At 34.5% G+C, this 22,387-nt stretch overlaps 1 protein-coding gene across 1 annotated transcript in view; it reads right to left on the bottom strand.

The window, feature by feature from the left end:
• The window catches only part of RYR2 (ryanodine receptor 2), a 314,450-nt gene that overhangs the window by 66,968 nt on the left and 225,095 nt on the right, over nucleotides 1-22,387 (bottom strand). Inside the window, exons 64-75 of the mRNA XM_050709825.1 lie at nucleotides 20,006-20,066; nucleotides 18,835-19,073; nucleotides 17,159-17,240; nucleotides 15,522-15,652; nucleotides 14,593-14,913; nucleotides 13,229-13,469; nucleotides 12,747-12,834; nucleotides 11,032-11,124; nucleotides 10,507-10,677; nucleotides 8,222-8,281; nucleotides 3,797-3,931; nucleotides 318-430 (exon numbers count right to left, since the gene is read on the bottom strand). Coding sequence (XP_050565782.1) covers nucleotides 318-430; nucleotides 3,797-3,931; nucleotides 8,222-8,281; nucleotides 10,507-10,677; nucleotides 11,032-11,124; nucleotides 12,747-12,834; nucleotides 13,229-13,469; nucleotides 14,593-14,913; nucleotides 15,522-15,652; nucleotides 17,159-17,240; nucleotides 18,835-19,073; nucleotides 20,006-20,066 — 1,735 coding nt within the window. The remainder of the gene's footprint in view (nucleotides 1-317; nucleotides 431-3,796; nucleotides 3,932-8,221; nucleotides 8,282-10,506; nucleotides 10,678-11,031; nucleotides 11,125-12,746; nucleotides 12,835-13,228; nucleotides 13,470-14,592; nucleotides 14,914-15,521; nucleotides 15,653-17,158; nucleotides 17,241-18,834; nucleotides 19,074-20,005; nucleotides 20,067-22,387) is intronic.

The following is a 22,387-nucleotide window of genomic DNA, read 5'->3' as shown; positions in this document are numbered from 1 at the left end:
CCATTTCTAAATTTATCTCCTGTGAAATAGGTATACTTTTCAGAAAAGCAAACACACCAGAAGAAACAGGTGGAAAAATGTCAGAAGGAGAGAACCACAAATTTTAAAATATATTTCTTGTTATTTTTTTCAGAACATATACTAGAAGAAAGTAATAAGATCTACTAAAAGAAACATACAGTGTACATTACTGTGTAGTTTCTCAATTATTGGTTTGCATGTTATTCTTCATTCAGGTCTCACCAAATAGAATTTTACGAGCAAAAACACACATTTGTATTCACATCTGTGAATGATAAAACAAATACAGCACTTACCTTGGCAGATTATATAATGGTGCCATTCTAAAGCAGGCAACCACTGCTCTTTTCCTCTGTTTAGACAGCAGCTTATGCCACACTGCTTTTTTGGACCGTTGAGGATGTTCAACCTGTTACATAAAATATATATGGAAAAATAAACAATATGGCAATGTCTCCACTGTCTGGGCATAGTAATAATAATAAAACTGTTAGATAACATAAATCAACTGGAAAGATAAGAGAAGAATAATAGATGGGAAAATGTGTTCTAGACAGATTTCATTCAAGTGGCCAGTCAAATTGTAGAAATCCAATTAAAAAAAAATAAATAATACTAATAAAACAAAATCTCCCTTTCCTTTTATGGTATATTTATTTTCCTTTTTTACTTAATCCTACTTCTTAGATCTTCCAGATAGTGTATTATTATCTTGAGGCCATCTGTCAGGAAATCTTAAATTTTATTACAAAGAACTTCACTCACTCTTTCTTTGGTATGCTACTCTTTATGTAGAGTTAAATTGTACACCTTCACAGAGGTGTACAGGCTCAGAGGGAGTCTTCCTAAATATTATTAAGCACTTATTTGTAATATTTACCATGACCAGCTACAATGGAAAGGAATTAACTTTAAGCGAGACACAGGCACAGAGACTTACTTAGAACTAAATCTCTTCCATGAATCTAAATAGCTACAATGAACATAAGATATTCCAAAATATCTTATTCAGCTACATTTCATAATGTTGCAGATCTGCTTTCAGATGAATTCTCTTTCTGCATCCTGGCTCTAAAGTAGCATGAGATAAGATTGGGTCTGCTCCATTCTCATCTTTTGCTCTTTCATTTTCCTTTGTTCTACCTTCTATCCTAGTTTCCATCAGAAGAAAATGACTGTTGTGGTCTGGAAGACCAACAGTACATAGCCTGACTGGCTGGGAACTTTGATTCCAGGCTGTGCTACAGATCATTCCTTTCACATGGTCTATTCACAGTTTTTGCAATTTACTTTACATCTGCTCCACAAAGTTTGATTTGATTTAAACTACACTACTCCTGTAATGTTGGGAGTGAGGGATTGTTTGGGAAGGGTTGGGGAAGGAGCGTTGTCTGTGGTTTTTTTTCAGTGGTTTGTTTTACAGACTACTGTGCTAGTGGAATAATATCCTCTGCCTCCCAGCACCATCAAAAGAGTCTATGGAAGTTAGCATCCCTAATCTGAAAGACTTAATGATTCTGGTTAGTAGTAAAATAAAACATTTTGTCTTAGAATATGAAGTAGTGATGATGTTTCCGAACAGTGAGTATTCAATCCACACACAGTTATCAAAGAGGACTTTACTAGTTTATTGAAATACCAAAAATGACTCATAGTTAAACAATAAGCATTTAATTAAACTGTCTAAAAATACCACGAAGCATTCAGTAAAATTGGAGAATTACACTTCTTGTAAGATTAAATGGCAGTATTCTAAAACACATTTCTTTCAAAATATAAAACGCAAGTGAAAAAATATTTGTTATGAGAAAAGATAGAAAAGTATTCACTGCAAACGTATTTACAAACACAAAACAAAGTCAGTGCTAGCAATTTAGAAGTCAGACAAACCCAAATGTGAGTTAGATAGTTAGCAATGTCTTCAAAAACAAACTCTCTATACTTTCCCAAAAGAAATAGCCTCGGCCTACACAAGCGGATCTCTGAAAACAATACAAACAAATAAATTAGTTGTGCAAGGAAAGAAAATACAAATAGCTGAAGTACTGATCCTTCCAAGTGCCATAGGGAAAGTGGCCAGAGTATTTGTATATGAAGAACAAAGAACTACTACAGTTTATCATAGAAACAGTCCCAGCAATTACATACCCATTATTTCTAAAGACACAGAATTACCCATTCAGTGACAGAAGCAAAAAGCAAAGCAAAACAAAAACAAACAAACAAACAAAAAAACTATACCTGAGCACTTGTCTACAGAAGAGAAGTAAAGTTGTGGGGCCAAATCCCTAAACTAAAAGGTTCCAAGTACACAGAATAAAAGGAGCCAGCATTTACTTCATTAAAACAATTGATATGAAACATCCATACAGGATTTTGAGGGAAATCCATGCTGTTCTGTACTTCTACTGGGTTCAACATGCGGTGAAATTGATCCTATAACAGAACTCTTTCTCTAGTAGGCTAACATGATTGTCATGCTTTTACTACACATTCTATCACTTTTTATTTGTTCTACATGCATTCAGTAACAGGTAAACTTTAGTGACTTCCTCTTTTTCATCTTCTATTAAACTACGTAAATCTGCTGAATTTGCCAGTCTGCAAGGCTGGCAAACTATATGGAGAAGACGTGTGAGAAGAGAATAGCTGGGATATATGTATTTATATCAATATACTGTGCATGCAGGATACCAAGATTTCTGAGGGTCACTTTTCTTAGCAATCAAGTACCACAATGTATATACAAGCACTTTCATATGTCTCTTAGATTCCTACTTGACTGAACGAGTGATCTCTTCAAAGTATGGAAGCTTTCTTACATGAAAACCTGTGCCAAGCTTCTGAAATAAAAAAAAAATCTAATAAGAGAGCAAGACAGCCTTGAATTCTCAAGTATTCTTTCAAAAGGGAAAAAAAAAAAAAAAAGGCAAATTTTATGTGCGATCACTTTTGTCTATGGTGTAACCAGCAGTGCTCATCTCTGCCACTAGGAATGCCCTTAAGGTTAATATGCTGCTTCTTCAGTATATATATATATATATATATATATTAAAAAAAAAAAAAAACAGACTTGCAACCACAGAAAAAAATCTGAAGTTAAAAATACAGTTCAGTAAGCAAAATGTGAAAATTAAACTTACTAAATAGTCTTTGATTTGTAGAATGTACCAACATATAATTTTTTAAATTTCAAATTTTAGCAAATTATTTTGTCAATTGGAAATTCTTACATTTTTTTCTAACTGGTATACAGTAAATAGCTCTCTAAAGCCATTAGTAGAGAAGTTATCTTTCAAACCATCTCACTGTCCAGCTTTATATAGCTAAAATATGCAACTTCTAATCAGATATTTATGTAGCCAGTTTAAGTTTATTTCTAATTCCATAATTCAAGTATCTCAAATAAAGAAAAAAGCTTGAAAAAAATACATTTTTCAGTAATTAAATTGTTTTCTTTAATCACATTTCAGGCTCCGTGGACAATTTTGTTATCACTTCCTGCTAGATGCAGTGCACCAGAAGGAAGCTAAAACATATGTATCACTAGTCCTTTTCCTAATAAATGATTGTTGGAGCTGCTGAAAAAACATTATATGATTGATATGACCACAAGATATTGGATTAAAAACCAGAAAGGAAAGCATCTAAACGGTAGCCACCAAAAGGAGGAAAAAATAATATAAAGTTAAATACAACAGATGAAAGTACAACTGAGAGGCTGAATGCTTTTGTTTAGAATAAGAAGCAACGTAATTGAGAAAATATGTATCACCTGTTCCAGATGAAAAAGTACATTAGCTATATCAAGAACTCTTTCCACAGTCTTCTCTGGATCTGAGGAATCTTCAGTCCTGTTTGGCAAATCTTTGTAAAGTGCCATCTGCCATCTAATGGCGGGATCCTCAAGCTGCAGGAGAAAGATTTCACGTGTAACCATGGCAAAATGTTCCAAATGTAGGGATAAATAGTTTAATTAGTACAGAAACTGTTTCAAAGGACAACAGAAGCATTTTATATTGCTAACCCATACCTTTACATGGCTAACCCATAGGGCGTCCACTATGTTGACTGGGAGAACACAAGCAAATAAAACTTAAGACTGATTTGTGTGAGGTTTGTTGAAAGCTTCCAGAGGACTGAAGGTATTACAGTCATACAAAGAGCAAATGATCATGGGCCAACAAATGGCACCGGTACCAGTGATGAATATATTATCTGAGGAAAAGTAATGAATATGAGGTAGACAGAGACACAACTTTATACACTGTCTTTCCAGTTATTAAAACAAATAATAATGAAATTGTTCTTTTGTTATTTGTGATTACTTAGCTTTCAGTCATGGGAATTAGTCATGAAAATAAATCTTATTTACATCTGATTTTTTGGATTTAAGCTTTTTTCAAATATTAGAAAATCCTAATTTAACTGATTACTAGATAAAAAAATAAAAGTTAATTTATCAAAAAAAATTAAATATGTATTTTCTTATTAGCCTACAAATTATAAAGAGCTGTATGAAGCAAAACATTCTTCTCATTTTTCTCTTTACATTTAATTTTCTCCCTTTTGGTGATTTGTGGTTCTCAGTTTTACTACTATCCATGTCTTATTTTTTTTCTTTTTTTCTTTTTTGGTTTATTTTGTCTCCCCAGTGCTTCTCCTATTCAACAGTGATGCAACACACATTGAAAGCGCTATTTTTTGTGCCAATAGCACTGAAGACAAATGCAATGTGAAACCCATTTTACTGAGAGCTGTGACCAGTGATCTATTCCTGACTGCAATTTGACACTGGCCTTGATTCCTAGAGCATTTGGGAGCCTAAACCCCATGGATTTGAATCGGGCTTAAACTCAACACTTACTTTTCTAAAACATCTTTGTGGATCCAGATTTCAATTTGCGCCTAGAATGAGACAATAATGCTAATTCACCTCCACAACACATCTTGAAATACACAGTTTACTGAAGTTCCAGGAATGATTATAAACTTACACAGTCGCTCAATAATAGCTTATTACAACCTAGAAAGCTACAATTGGCAGGCTTTTCTTCCACCTTTCGGCTTTTCCATGTCTTAACAACTGTCACATCCACAGTCTTTGTGTGAGTATTTGACTGGATCATCATGAATGGATAGTCCACAAAAGACTTTTTATGCACAGGCAGAGATGTCTTTTGATCTGAGGACTCCTCACATTCTATCAAGGTACAGCTTTTTTGTATAGGTAGTTTTCTAAGGACATGAGTAGTTGACATTTCAAGGTGTGAATTAGCATGGCTGGAAGAAGATTTTGGTGACTTGAGCTTCATCCATGTCAAAATGAATGCAAGTTTCGTCATCAATTTCTTGAAATAAAAGGCTCGGTATTGAGTAACAGCATGCAGGCATGCAAGGAAAGGAAAGACAGAAACAGGGTGAACAAAAATGTAGACAAATGCATGAAACAGATGCTGAAACATTTATAGATAAAGATTAAGAAGGATGATTCTTGAACACTGCAGTTTTCCAAAAACAAAAAATTGAGATAAATCACGTTAGCTCTAACACAAATGACAGAACACAGTGTCTGTGAGAAACAAAAGTGGTCAACAAAAAACATCATTTAAAAAAAGAATATTGCTATGGTAATACTGCTGTGCTTGGAGGAAAATCAGACTTTTGATAAAGTCATAGCTTTCCCTTGTTTTGAAAGTCACCTTACACAAACACCATCATAACTAAGTTACATTATTAACTGGTAACATTAAATAATAATTGAAGACCATTTGTTTTACATTGCTTTTATGTATAACTCCATTATATAAAAAAGGGTGGTATATGCACAAAGTACATTGGCATTGTTTTTCTTAACAGGAAGCATGATTTTTTGACTTTATCTGACATGTACTCGATGTACAGTCACATGATACAGTGACTAAATACTAGTGACATCAAAGAATCATAGAGTAACCAACTGTAAGTAACTAGTAAAGTTAACATTAGACGTAACTATAAATAATTAAATTTTACATTTAGCTCTAATTTGAACTCTAGAATATGTCAGTACTAAATGATTCAAGAAAAGATATATTTCATCAGGAACAAACCACTCAGATAATAAGCCACATAAAGATAATAAATACAACGATAAAATGGAGTTTTCAAGTCTAAAGAATGCTCTATTCTGTCCACAGTTGAGTGCCTACTTTTCACATACAGGTCAAAATCGGAGCTTTTCATAGCTAGTGAAGCTAGAATAGCATTTTACAACAGCTACTTGTCTTGGTTAGCTAAATACTATCAATATTAGAATGTCATCTTCCTCTGGAAAATCATTTTACAATGAAGAAAATCCAGAGTCACTCCTGATAAATTTACAATTGGAAAAAATCAATGAGTACTGTGGATTAGCTAAGATTATTGAGTTCTTAATTATTAAGGCACTAGTAATTTCATCAGTTTAAGAAATTTAGAAATACTTTTACTCTCATGTATTATAAACAGAGGAGGCTATATGTTGCTCAACAGCAGCAAACTTCTAATTGAAGTAAAGGAAATTTCTCAAGAGAAAGCACAGGTAAAGTTACTAAGAAGTATCACTACTCCAAGACAACAAACCAGTAACAGACAGAAGCCTCTTAATAGCACTATGTGGAATATAACCCTAAATAAACAAAATAGAAACTGAAGAGGTAACACTTAAAATAGGAGGCCAAGTCCTACAAAGCAGCATGAAATGCCAGGAAGGACTTTACAACAGGGTGGCTCACAAAATGGCAGTATATACATACTGAAAATGTCAGAATAGAAATACCTGTCTTTATCATGAAGTAAACATTGCGCAAGTTCACATATAAAATCACAATACATTTCAGGTTCGTGTGTTCATAGTGTGTGTCACTGCTTAAGTATACCCATACATGTTACCTATGAAATATACCATAGATCTTTATAAATGCTCCATTCTTCCTAGTATGGAGGAACGCCTGTGTGGATTCTTTTGCTTTACAGTACATAATAATATTCACTAAATAGAGATAATTATTTCAAGCTCTTTTTTAGGATTTAACCAAATCTTTCATAGTCAGAGATAACTTTCCTATGTGTAATCCATTTAATTTAAAGCCATTGGACTTTGATTTGTAATATTTTATGAAGAAAATCATTAAACACTAGATTTGCAAAATGATGCATCTTTTTGTGAGCTCCCAGAAACCCCAAGCTCCATATAATCTTGTGTGACATTGCAGCAATATAGAGAAAGCAGAAGATAGGAGAAAATCCTGGAAGAACTACCTCACTTCCAAACCATTTAAACAAACAAACAAACATACATATTGCCATGTACTAACTTGCAGTGGAATCTAAACTTCAGGATGATTCTTAAACACCCTTTCAGGAAAAAAAAAAAAAAAAGCCAGATATCCAACTCACTGTTTTTTGTTTTTCCTTGTCATCAATTAATGACTATGGCAAATACTAGCTTTATCCCTGATGTGAATAAAACTCTTTTGGGGGGGGGGGGGGGGGGGGGGGAAGCGGAGGGAGTAGGTAAAGGATAATGCTGGATAAAGCAATATCCATGGGTCAGATTGCTTTTTCCTTCAATACATCATTTTATTCCACGTCCATATTCTGACCTCTTCTTTGCCATTATTTGAAGCATTAAAGAAAACAGCTAGGTTACACTAGGCCAGTTCAGGACTTCTCCCCTAAGGCTATTCATCTGGCAGTAACTGGAATTCAATTAAAAAAAAAAAAATCTACACTTCTTCCAAAATGCTTTCTTTTCTTTGGGCTGCAAAACACGGACAAAATATAGCCAAGCAGTGATTTTCTACTTTAGAGTATACAAAAGTGGCAGGTTCCCTTTCCCTCACGCTTCAAACAGATGTAAGTTAACACTGAGCATTTTGCAAATTCTACCTCAAACAATCAGAAGGCAGAGTTTAAACAGTGATATACCATGCTCAGCTTCGTATTAATGGTGCTAACTGGCAGGGATTCAAAAGGTCACAGGCTATTTTATATAATACATACATAAACACATTAAAAAACTAATATTTAACCATTGAAATGAAAAAGTTACTTGCCAGAAGAGAAATGGGGATTATGAGTTATCCTAAATAACTGATACAGGTTGTCATTATATGAAATGTGACAACAATGAATTCAACAGAAGAAAGGTCATGTTTAAAAACTGCACATAAATTACCTTGCCCTGGAGATGAAGATTACTGCGTATGATGTCTCGTACTTCATCCTCAGTATCTTTCTGTCAACAAATTACAAATTATATAAATTAGGCATAGAAGGTAATTAAGAAAACATACTGTTAATATAAATGTTCAGCTTGGGTTTGGTCCAGATGATGAATAAAACTGACAATGAGGAAGTGAAGAAAATTTCTGTGGTAATATATCTTTTTGTGAGAGGCCAAAGCTAGCCATATCCAAACTCATAGAAACGAGTTCTGGATACCAACATTCGTATTTGTTCACATTGAGTCATTACACTGAATAAAGGTTTGAATTAAAATTATTACTTTATGGATATGTAAGTACATACACATACAAACACACATGCATACTTTGACCAAATGAAACCAATATCATGAACAGAACTTTTTCTTACTTTACAACACAACACAGAACACAGCCTTCTCTGATTTGATACCAGCTTCTTTCAGAGAACTTTTATTATTTAAAAACATCCAGTTCAGGTGACAAAAGGTCAAATAGCCTGCCAGTTTGTACAAAGCTTCACAGCTTGAGAAGGGAGTATATTCGAAATTACAATCACAATGTTGCACTGTGAGTTTATTCCTAGGAGAATCCTTTTAAAACAGTAACAACTGGATCCCTACAGAAATTCTTGTACTCACATGGGAGTGATCAAAAAGAATTATTTACGCTATTTGACTGTGAACATAAGAAACAAGTAGTTCTTATATGCATTCCCTAATGTAAGTTTCATAAAATATAACAAACATAATTTAGCATTAAAAATTAAGAGAGAGAAATAACTGTTTTTAGTTAAGAATGTCATCTCTATCCATTTACTGATCATTTAGAAAATAAATATGCCCAAATTGAAACTTTTTTTTGCCTTGAAAATGAGAACATGTAGATTGCTATTTACCACAGCCACCCATTGTGCTTTTATTCAACAGAATTATAGTCTTGACTATTAATAATTATTCTAACTATATATTCCCACACTGCAACATTAAAATGAGGTTATTATATAGCAAATATATAATAATATATATAATATTATATATATTATATATAATATATATACTATATATAATATATATAATTATATATATAATTATATCTAATATATATTATATATAATATACGTATATATATATGTGTATATATATATATATATATATATAATATAATATAATATAATATATATATATATATATATATATAATAATATAGCTTTCCTTTGGCTGGAAAGCTGCCTGGCCGAGAAGGACCTGGGAGTACTGGTTGATAGTCAGCTGAATATGAGCCAGCAGTGTGCTCAGGTGGCCAAGAAGGCCAACAGCATCCTGGCTTGCATAAGAAGCAGTGTGGCCAGCAGGTCTAGGGAGGTGATTGTCCCCCTGTATTCGGCTCTGGTGAGGCCGCACCTTGAGTACTGTGTTCAGTTTTGGGCCCCTCGCTACAAGAAGGACATGGAGGTGCTCGAGAGAGTCCAGAGAAGGGTGATGAGGCTGGTGAGGGGTCTGGAGAACAAGTCTTATGAGGAGCAGCTGAGGGAGCTGGGGTTGTTTAGCCTGGAGAAGAGGAGGCTCAGGGGAGACCTCATCGCTCTCTATAGGTACCTTAAAGGAGGCTGTAGAGAGGTGGGGGTTGGTCTATTCTCCCACGTGCCTGGTGACAGGACGAGGGGGAATGGGCTAAAGTTGCGCCAGGGGAGGTTTAGGTTGGATATTAGGAAGAACTTCTTTACCGAAAGGGTTGTTAGGCATTGGAATGGGCTGCCCAGGGAAGTGGTTGAGTCGCCATCCCTGGAGGTCTTTAAAAGACATTTAGATGTAGCCCTTAGTGATATGGTTTAGTGGAGGACTTGTTAGTGTTAGGGCAGAGGTTGGACTAGATGATCTTGGAGGTCTCTTCCAACCTAGACGATTCTGTGATTCTGTGAAATAGAATTAATGTGAACGTTCCACTTCTAATGCTGGCCTTAAATTTTCATTTTCCAGGCTGAAGACTGGAAAATAACAAGGTTGGACATTCCATCTGGGAAGTTGAAAGGCAGAAGAGTGAAGTCCAGCAACACTTCTACGATACCAGAATATCTTCTGTTTAGCCCTGCTTATCATGAAATAAAGTTCAGCATTTCCTGATCAAAGTGATCATGTCAGAAATTAGCAGATTGCACAGTATTTGTGTCGTGCTGTAAGAACAAAATGGAAAAAAAATCAAAGAAATTCATTAGTAAAATATTTCTTCCTTCTAGAAGTGCAACAAGTGCACCTACCATGCTGAATCGGTTTTTGGCCAGTGCAATTAGTTCTTGATCTCCAGGGGCACAAATATTTAGGCCAATGGGAAGTAATCTCTTCAGTGCTGCCACAATGAGAGAGGTCTGCATAGAGTACCGGTCACCTTTCCGCTTCATCTTCTTCCTCTCTTGGTCAGAAACTGCTGACTGCAGCAATAAGCAAAGATGGAAAAGAAATAAAAATTAAAATTTAAAAAATATATATCCAATATTAAATAGATAGTTGTATTGTCTCTGGCTTGAAAATTTCCTTACTGCCTATACAGCTGCACCACTATAAAATGGAGTTGCCTTTATATCATTGCCAGTATTTTGCATCAATATCTTGAGAGTCCACTGTGCTTCTTAAATGACTACCTTTTGCTTTTTTTCAACAGTGCTTTTTCTTCCCATAAATGGTCAATAAATATAGTAATAAATAAATAAATAGCCATGCTTCTCTGGAGTCTTCCCATCAGCTTCCCCTTTGCAAAAAGAAAAATATAAAAATATTTACGCTACCTTGGACATCTTAGATTTGGTGTCGCTGATAAGGAAAGACATGTTATTGATTTCATTTTGTACCACAAAGTTCTGCTCTTCCCTTTTGAAATTCTGAAACATAGAAAATCTTAGTTAAAAGTGCTTACAGTATGTGAGGAATGTATCCAAACAGATCTTACATAAAAATGTAGATGAAATGGAATTTTATAAAATCCACAAAAATAACACAAGGACAGAAAAAGAGAATGGATGATCAAACAGCTTTGAATTTCAGCTTTATTTATATTAAATGTCTCAGGATTTTGTGTTTTCTTTTTATTTTTTTTTCTACACTATAGTTTCACGTTTCTCTGGTTATAGAATTACAGAATCATAAAATCATTAAGGTTGGAAAAGTCCTCCAAGACCATCTGGTCCAATCATCCGCTTACCACCAATATTACCCACTAAACCATGTCCCTAAGCACTACAGCCAACTTTTCCTTAAACACCCCCAAGAAAAGCAGCCATGATAAAATCTCCTCTACTTCACTATAAAAATATTGCCTTTACAAATAAACCATCCATTTCATCTTTAACTTTATAAACCCCAGTATTATTTAGATACAAGTTTAAATAAAAGACCGATCTTATACATACACAAGTAACTTGATGATCTAGTATCTATTTACTGCACAATGAGTTTTCTGCACACGTAAATGTTTATAATAAATCTTACAGTCAAACTGAGGCACAACTACACAAATAAGAAGGCATCTTGTTCCCAAAACTTGAAAAAACTGAGGTTATGGCAGAAAAGAAATTCAGTATAGACACAGTCCATAACAAGATCCAATATCTGAAATTGTTTAGTTTCTCTCAGTTTTGAGTTTTTCCTTCCTTTTGCTCCAGTATTTGCACGAATCATACTTTACTTTCACTTATGCACCATCAGTGATGGTGTCTGATTAAGGGGTCTTACTTCAGACACCTTGGTTTTTGCATATGAACTACAGAAATCAGACTTGAGAACCAAGCATTCTATATTTAGTAGAAGTGGAATTAAGAAGAAATCCTTAAGTGGTAAAATTCATCAAATATGAAACAGTATCATCTTGGAAAAATATTTTATTTGGAGAACTACTTTAAGATGTATTTTATACTTCCTTGTTCTTAGAACATCAGCTTCCCTACTGGCTTTCATTCATGCAAGCCAGATACAGACCTAGGCTTAATAATTGATTTTTACACCTTTAACATTTATTAAAGAAATAAAAATCTGCACTGCAACACAAATTAAGTCACTATAAGTCATGCTGTGCCTTTCCTTCAGAAAACTCTCATTTCACTAGTACTGTTGAGTATCTTTTCAAAATATTTCTTATTGTAACTGCCTAGAGGCTCAAGCACGCAGACTGCAATTTAGGAAAAAGTTTTTTTCTTTAAATGAGACAACTAATATAGTGTTACTATGCTACAAAACACACAACTCCCACAACTAGGCAGACATTTTAGAAGTGTCGAATATGAAAGTCATTAATCACAGAAGTACAGAATCACAGGGGTTGGAAGAGACCTCTGGAGATCATCGAGTCCAAACCCCCTGCCAAAAGCAGGTTCCCTACAGTTGGTTGAGTTAATGCCTTCCCATCTGCAGTTTCACCTCTGTCAGAAAATATGTTTTCCCAAACACAATCACTTAATAATTGTCCTGATTAAGAAAACTACCTTATATTTACCAAGGAATTACTTACATGAGACTTTGACCAGTAAATGAAGACTTCAGCCACCATGCGAAACAATTCCTCAGCTTCACTGTTGGGCTCTTTCAGCCATTTTGCCCTAAAATTCAGTAAAAGGGCAAAAATGCTGATTTCAAAAGTAGTTTTCAACATTTTACATGGACGAAAGCCAACAAAACCAAGCATGCTTTTTTTTAATCCTTTCTAGTAGCAGTCGCTTTTTGATGTCCTATTTCTAAATCCTTAAAATCCTTTTACATTAACACTAGCTGTAATCCAATACATTTGGATTGGGCCTTTACTTTATTTTCTGTTTGTTTTTCTTCTCTTCTGAAAAGGGCTCCAGCTTCTCCTAAATTGCAAAGCATCAGCTTGATCAACTTTAAGATTGTCAGGTTGAGTAAATGCTAATTCAGTGCTAGACATATCAAGGGATAAGAGATAGTATCAACAGGAAGATTTTAAGATTTATTCACCTGTTCCTCTCCACATACCTGTTATAGTCCACAAATCTAATCAACAAAGGGTAGAAGGCATAGAGGTCCCGTGCCAAAGTGGTGAACTCATCTAGGATGAGCAGTTCAGCCTCCGACATGTCACCTCTGCCTTCTGCTCTTAGATGTTCTTCATCCGATACAACCACTGCTGCTTTTTTCTTTAGCTTATCCATCAGCGGCAGGAAGTGTGTCTTTAAGAGCTGTGGTTTCGCTTTGCTTATGATGGGCTGGGAAAACACTATTTAAGGCAATCAATATTATAATGTACACCTGGCCACAAAATACAAACAAAAATTTTTATCTTCCCCCTCCAGCTTGTGTCTTATTTCTAGACTACAGAGTAAAATCCTGCCCCCATTGAAATCAGCAGAAGTTTTGCCAAGAATTAAATGCAGTCAGGATTTCACATAGTCAATTCACTTTGTAACTATGATGGCAGAAATCACAACTTAACAGACTAAGCTTGCAAGATCATAAACTTTGAGGTGCCTCTTTACAGGCATTCTGGCAACATACTGGTATTGCCTGCATAATTTATTGAGCAATGTGGAAGTTGTGTAATAGTATGTATGGGTGGATACATATATAGCTAAATTAGCACTCACACAAGTTTTATGAGGCACTGTTTCCTCTTCTGCATGTTGTTTATTAGCTTGACTGAAGTAGGGCTGGAAAACAAGCTCTAGATATTTGTGAACCTACACAAATAGCCTGTCTGTGTTTCTTACACACTTTAGGACAATGGAAGGCTTGTGTAGACAGAAATGAAACTGATTCAACCATCCACCAACCAGTCATTTGAGCCATTTGAAATTTGTTAGCCCAAGCTTTTTGCAAATCTACTCATAAAAATGAATACATAAATTAGAACTTCATCTGGGCCATTAGGGCAAAACCATTTGTAACATATCCATTAGATTACAAAGAATTTTAGGTAATTACAATTTATCCATAGAATGCCTTTCATTAATAGCCCTCAATAGACTAGGAATCCAGACTGCTATCGTAAAATTACTACTACAATAAGCATTGAAAAGTCATAAGAAAGCCTAAATGAAAAACTGAAATTACTGTGATTTCACTCGTATACTACAAAATATGTATGTGCATGTTCTGGGGGAAAAAGAAATAGTTTAATGTACTTCTTAAATTATTTATTAAGAGATTAAAACACATCACTTATACCACTTTTCCTTTATGCTCAGCAGTTCTAGTTCATCAAATTTGTATTCTTTAAAAACAAGAGTGATATTCTGCTCAAGCTTTAACAGGAAAAAAGCAGAGTAATTCAGAGTGTATAAATGGATATACATTCTCAATATATATACATGTTTATTCATCTATTTGTTTTTACATCTTACCTGCTAACCTCTTCATCCAGGCTCCTTCATCAATACCAAGGTTGTTATAGATGATTTTCAATATGTTACCCAACAGAGTGTTCATGTGCTCTGATGTCAAGGCTGTACAACACATTTCAGTCTTGTCAGGGTTGTTTTCTGGCCCATGCTCCCACCAGTGTGACATGTAGCTACATAGCATAGGCAGTATCACTTCCATTATATGTGGCATTTGTGTGTAACGAATGCCAGACTCTGCCAGTTCCACAATTTCTTCCATTAGCTTCACCAAGGAAGGAATATTTGGGCAAACCTCTTCTACACTAGTAGGCAAATTGAGAACTATTAAAAAAAAAAAAGAAGTCCAAAAATCAATAAGCTAAGTCATACATGGAAAATAATTATCTCCAATTGCTATTCTGTCCCCTCTTTTTTTTCTTTTTTTCTTTTTTTTGTATTTACATTCATACACTTCTAATCAAAGGGGTAAACAAACAAACAAAACCAAACAACAACAACAAAAAAACGTTTCACACCATTTAGTAATAAACTGGCTACAAACAAGCTTCAATAATAAAACTTTCTATAATGAAAATAATTCCTTTATGCAAGTTCAACAATTAAAGATTAAATTTAATAATTTCTTCCAATATGAGCTTTGCAGTTTAGAAAATATTAATACAATGAAATATATCTCCACATGATTCTACATGATTCCAAAGCAATATTTTGAGAACAGTATCTCAAAATTAAAACATTGGTATCTTTAAAAATGTAAAATAATCAGTTTTACCAGACTTTGCCCATTCATTTAGGAAAGAAATGTAATTAAGAGATTAAAAGAAAATTCTTGCACTATAATCTGTATGCAAAAATACATTTACTAGGGCAAACAACATTCATAGAGAAATCTGTTTTTTCATAAACATCATGTGAGGTTCTAGAAATACCTGCTCTCTCTCTTGCATTCTTGGTATTGTAAATTGAGTAGATATTATGTTTGTTCAAATGAGTTTCCAAAAAAGCCACTGGAAAGGCACCTGAGAAGGCAGCCAAGCATTCTCCTAGTGCTGATCGTTGCCTGTGAATTAATAAACATCATTAAATACACAAATCTTTGATGAATTAATACACGCTGGGGTAGTTGTAAATCAGCCTTTATTTTACTCTAAGATGTGCTCATCTCAAATAGATAAGCTAGTACATTATTAGGATCATCAACGCACGAAAAGGTAGTAGAAAATGAAGTACCACAAACTCTGCTAATATATGAATGAAATGTTATGACATAAAATGTCAAAGATAGACTACTTAGTTGGAAGCAAATGAGGAACATGCAGGGAAAACACAAAGTCATCATAATAATGGCTTCTGTTGCATTCCTTTCCTCTCAGCTTTACTGACTTTATAGTTTCTACTATTAAGAAAAAGTTACTGAATAGACTGATGTATCAAGAAACCACATATGACTATTGTATTTGAATTACAAAACTTTCCTTTTTCCGAGACATAGTAATAAGCAGACATTAGCCTGGAAAAAAAAGCCAAGTCCCTCACAGAATGCTAAATTGCTAATACTGGTTAATACCTCCGAGTTTTGCAGAAAAATACTGCTCTCATCTCTTCGAACATATGACAGCATTTATTTGATGCCCAAAATTTTTAAATGTGTCAAAATTGTAAAAAGCCCATTTCTATGAAGAAGCAAGTGATCACCTGTCACTTCACTTAGGTCCTTAAGGGGACATTTAAAACTGTTTGTTTGGATTTCCAATCCAGTGACCAGAGCAAATTTTAGAAATGTGACAAATGTTTAGCTAAGCAAGTTGAGCCATGCAGATGACAGAACTCCAGGAACAAAGTGAACTGTCAAGTTAAAAAAGGCCTCCAAACTCACGGATCACAAGATTCATCTTTGGTCTATAGTTTAACTCATTTTAGGAACTAACTTTCTTTCTTGATCCAGTTTGTTAACTTCATTTTATTAAATCTAACTTCTTTCTCATTATTATTTTTCCCACTTGCTCCTTCTTACATTTTTTTTTCTTTTCATTAGGTCTTCATAATCCAGGTATATATCCATTACATACACATAAAAGAAGCATGCTATGTTGCTTTCTGCTTGCAATGTTTGTAGCTAACCATACACAATAATTATCGATTATTATATATCCCTCCTATGGGACTACCCATGGGGGCTGGAACTAGATGATCTTTAAGGTCCCTTCCAACTCAAGACATTCTATGATTCTATGAATATATAAGAAATAATTACAACAGTAGCCTAACTGAATAACATATCTTTACAGTTCTCCAGCTGGATCTTAAATAAAGTAGTATCTATTGTAAAGTCAGACTATTTTATCTGTAATTGTTGTTGAATTAATGTATTTTGACAAGTGTATAATGTAACATTTTAAGTATAATACAATAAATGCCTCTGGATTCTGCTTAATACCTAAGCACCTTTTTTCTTTCAAGATACATTTCCAACAACCACCTCTTCCTATATTGCTTTCTGGACTGCATCTTCAATTAAAGTGAGTATAACTACAAATAATAAATATAGAGGAACATTTCTTCTTACCGCTCTACATAAATGCTCTTGCTGGTTCCCAGAGCATACAAACTGGCCAATATTCTGTAACAGGAGACCTGAACATCTTCCACTAAAGAAAAGAAAATGATAGGTATGAGGAAAATAACCTCATTACAATTCTTCTCACAATAACTACATAAATGACATTAATCTATCAAAGACAATCAATAGCAACGTCTCTCTAATACAAAAATAATCTTCTGACCCTTCAATGCCATACTTTTTACTCAAAACTTCTACTTAATTCAATACCAAGTTATCAGCTAAGATTACAATTGTATTTTATCTGCTAATATATGAATGAAATGTTATGACATAAAATGTCAAAGATATTTTATTTATTGTATTTTATTTAACTAGTGCACTCACTTTCTGAAATTAATTGCATACCAACTGTTCAATGATACTGTCTAACTGCATAACCTGAGAATTTATTTATTTAGTATCTATGTAACGTGTCAATGCAACATTGCCTGGCTCTTTACTACAATGTGATTTTAGTTCTGTTCATCTCCAAGTTCAGTATTTAACAGTAATCTCAGGCACACAAACCACCTTTGTACATGATCACACCACGGAGTACCCTGTAAACATAGTAATACTCTTAGGTACAAGCACCAGGTCAAGATGCCTGTCATCACAGTAGTACAAATAAGATAATCTTACAAGTAGGCAATTCCAATTGGTAACTTTCTCAGTTTATGAATTCTAAAATTGAGAGTTTGGCAGCAACATGAGATATGTAGAATAGCTGATTAAGAATATCACATAAGGCTAATTATTCAGTTTCAAAACAGAATTATCAGAGAATGAAAAATCACTGAAAAAGTGATTTATGATGAAGCAGCGATATATTTAACACCACAGATGACTTTTTTTCTGGATACTGTCAAAGACTCCTGAATTTTACAGAAATAATTTAATGAGGAAAGTGCATGTTTACGTCTCAACACATTTAAGTCCATCAATACAAAAGCAAATGGTTGCAAACAGTTCTCTTAAGGCTATTTTAAATAATTATTTTTGGGGATTCTAAGAAAAAAAAAAGTCTATTCTTCCAGATCCTTCCCTTAGGTATTGCTATAGCTAGTTATCTGTACAGAAGCAGAACACCCTCCTTTAATACAGACTGCACAACAGAATTCTTGTTGAGTTCCTAAAACACATACAATTAAAATTTTGTCTTGGAGACTACAAAAGTTTTTCCTGCAAAGATTGGGCTTGGGAAAATAAATGACAATCTGCTACTATCAGAATCTCTACAGAAATGAAGTCTCACATACATTCCCTTCTTCAGTACCTATTCTTTCAGTTCTTCAGAAACTCCTTACACTTTTCCTTAGGATCTAAGATGCAGCCACCCACATTCCCTGCTAACTGAAACCGAGTCAAGGGGCAGGTATCACAGCATACCATCACTCTAGGGGTACAACCTCAGGTATAGACAGAGCAAAGACAAATTAACTTAAATAAACTTTTCACACAGGAACAAAACCACAGTGAATCTATGGCACAGAAACCAAAACTGAGCCTTCTCTCTAATTGCAGATACATCTGCTTTAATATTCACAGAAAGTTCACTAAAACCTGCACACTAGAGAAATTATTAATGCTTACTATATGACATTATGGATAGTAGCATGGCATCTCTAAATAATACATACATATCAAATCTTCCCCAAACTGGTGCTGTCCAATATGCTCAAATAATGAAGATAGCACTGGCAGGAGAGCCACTGTGGTATAATTAATGATTTGTGTAACTCCCTTGGGCTGGTTTCTGCTGTGTGTAAACTGGCCTTGTTTCAGATTTTCCATTGTCTTCTCCAGATCCTCAGCAGCATTGTCCAAAAAAGCTCTAAGTGCCATCTTAACAGACTCCAGACCAGTTTTCATCACAGTCCTGTATATACCATGCAAAGAGAATGAAAGAGAATACTCTATTAAACAAGCCTGGAATAAAGTCTAGTTTTGGCTTATATAAAGTATATAAAAGATCTGAAGAAAAATCCTTCATTGTTTGGAATTATAAAATCTTCTCACAGCAGAACAACATACTGAAAAAAAGAAAGTTTCATAAGAAAATAAGGGTATTGTATTTGGCTTCCCATTGACAAAATACTGATCATATTAAAGACAGGGATTAATTTGCCTTCAGAGGGGAAAAAAAAAAAAAAAGAGGAAGAATGAGAAGTCCTGCAATTCATCATTCTTGGAAAAGAGGAGCCATCTCAAACTGGGTTTTGGTTGGTTGGGGGATTTTTTTATTTTTTCTATTTTTTTTTTTTTTTTTTTTTAAGTCTTCTACAGACTTCACTATGGCTAAAGCAGCCAACTCAACTTAGAAGTAGCACTGAATTCAACATAAAAGGTGTGAGTTTTTTTCCTCAAATTGGAACCAGAATTAACTTTGCAATGAAGACACTCTGAGACAGGTTCACTGGACCCTATGTGCACTTAACTCCTGATTTGTTTTTTTTTTATTAGACAGCATAAGCAAAAGTACAAAATATTTCTCATGTTATTGTGGTCTTGAGACAATCATGTGATGAAAAGCACATGAAAGTACAGCCGGCAGTTCCTTGACACTACCACTCTGAACCAAAACTTAAAGCATAAGATAAAAATACTGTTTTTCCAACCCCTAGATAAGCAAAAAAAAAAAAAAAAAACACTTATTTTGCAGCAGGAATTCTTTTCAGCACTATCTTTCTCAAGAACATCTTCCTTGAGTTTTGAAATACTGTAGCCTTACACAGGTTTTCCAAATCTGACTGGATACTGTTCTCTTATAAGTGATTTTCTTTGTACTTCAGAAAATATATTCAGCGTTACCTTGCATCCAAGGTCTGGCCCAGTATGTGAAGACAGTTGACTATTGATGTTGCATCATTTCCTAAATCGGAAGGAAAATGGAAAATTACCCACCAATTAAACTGAGCATACTTTAGAGCATACCTACACTCTGCCAACCATGTCTCTGGTTTTAATGAAAGACTAAATGACATTGCAGAAGAGTAATTCAACTTCTCTGTAATTTTGACAGTCAAGTTAAAAAACATGCAGTTTGTTGTCTTAGCCTTTTTGCAAAAGTGCAGTGACAAGAGGCGGTAAAGCATCTCTCATCAAATAGCTGAGGCAATCAAGAAGAAAGCACTTAAATGTGGGGTTAATTAGAGCTACAGTGTATTGTCTGCTGTTCATTTTAAGTTTTATAAACTTTGCTTTAATTCATTCAAGTTTATTTGAACATTTATTTCCCCCTTCTCAGTAAAATGAAAGCTGTTTAATTTCCACAAGCTGCTCTTACATACAGTGTCATCAAGAAGTTTAACTCCCTGATGTTACCAATAGGCTACAAGTATTCATAGCAGGATCAAGTGCAGCACATATGACATAACACACATCTCCCATTGCAATGACTTTTTCTTTCACACTTGTATGTAAAAAGAGAACTTACACACACACCTTGTATGTACATGCACAGCCTATGATGTTGCCATGTATAAGCCACCTCTAAGTTCACTTTTTAAATCCAGGGCAGATTTAGGCTATATAAATTTCATCCACAGCTTATTTAATTGATTTTTAAAAAACATAAATTGCTGCAAAAATGAAAATAATTTTTCTTGCTTCTTTATGCTTCCAAAGTTTCTCAATCAAAAATTAATAAATAAAACAGGCAATGCTTAAGACAGACTACTGAAAATACCATAGTCTGCATACAGGGTACTATGCTTTATTAACTGTAATTATTTCACTTGAAAATATCAACAAACATAAAATTAAAGTAGTAAGTGTTTCATTGAAATACAGATTTGAAAAGATAAACTGCAAGGATGGAGTGGGAGGTTTATTGCAGCACTTTGAATGCTATTCTGTTACCAAAACTAAGGGGGGGGGGTACTGTTGCATTGTAAACACATAGTAGATCAAACAAACCTGAACCACAGTTTCTGTGGCTGCCCCTGGCCATGCGGCCTCACCCTCTTTGCACTGGCACTTTTGTGGTAATGCAAAGTAATGACCAGACAAGGAAGCTGACATGGCCAAAATGAATCATACCAAAAAAAAAAAAAAAAGCAACTCCACACCTCCTCCCACCCCTCACCCCCAAAGTCTTCCATCAGCTCCTATTTTTGTCAACCCCTATTTTTTCTCCATACTATTTTACTGTCTGGTGACTTGAATGCCAGTGTTGGTGAAGAAGAGGGTGCAGAATCATGTCAATGAAAGCAGGGATGGAGGGAAACAATCAAGGCAACCCTGCCTTAAGACTGTGGATTGAATTGTCACACAATGTGAGTGTATGTGCAGATGCATATATGCTGAAAGCTGCTGTGTAGTAAAGAGATGCTCACTCCATTTCCTTGAAAAGTAACCCTGGTGATCTATTTATACCATGTAGACACAAGAGCCATATGTTTATGAGGAATCAGGTACTTTCTAAGGTGCAACCAGATGGAAGAGTAAGAAATTCATCCAGTTATTCTGAAAATGAGACAAGATTTAGGCATATCCCCATAATAGATGCTGCAGTGTTTGTTTTGCCTCTGATAATAAAATTTTCATAAATTCTACTGAGATGTGAAAGACATGTTCTGAAGCAACATTAAAAGACTATGCAAGGTAAGCAATGTCTAAAAGGGTCAGCTTCAGTGCCTCACTCCAAAAAGAGATTTACATGACTACCTCAACTCATGGAAGATCAGTAATAGTTTTGAATCTCCACCTTATGTTTTTGTATTATTCAGCTTTAGGGTACAAAAGCTTTAATGACTGCCCCATTTATTTGAAGTACTATACTTTTTATTTGGAATCATCTAGCTTAAATTTACTGGAAGTTTCTTTGATGACAATAATATGAAAACAACTTGCAATTGTGTGGTGACTTTTCAGGATAAATCATTTTGAGAGGTAGGTGTGCATAACTGAATTTTGCCAATTCTGACAGTACAGTGATTCATATATTCTGGAAGCTAGCATTGTATATGCAATTTAATGAGACACTTGCCACTTTTCATTTAATTAAAGGAAAAATGAGGCCAATCAGTTAATCCACTTTAAAAGAAACAGAAAAACATTTTTCTTAGTTCTAAATATACACTGAATTCAGCAATCTGGAAAAACCTTGCTGTTCAACTGGTATATCAGAGGAGAATTCAGAGAGCATGATAAATACAGTACGCTTCAATTCGTGTATTAAAGTTTTGCCAG

This window comes from Cygnus atratus, chromosome 3 (genome assembly GCF_013377495.2).
Source record: "Cygnus atratus isolate AKBS03 ecotype Queensland, Australia chromosome 3, CAtr_DNAZoo_HiC_assembly, whole genome shotgun sequence".
Taxonomy (NCBI): domain Eukaryota; kingdom Metazoa; phylum Chordata; class Aves; order Anseriformes; family Anatidae; genus Cygnus; species Cygnus atratus.
The sequence above is the reverse complement of the archived record's forward strand: the minus strand, read 5'-3'. Positions and strand labels throughout refer to the sequence as shown.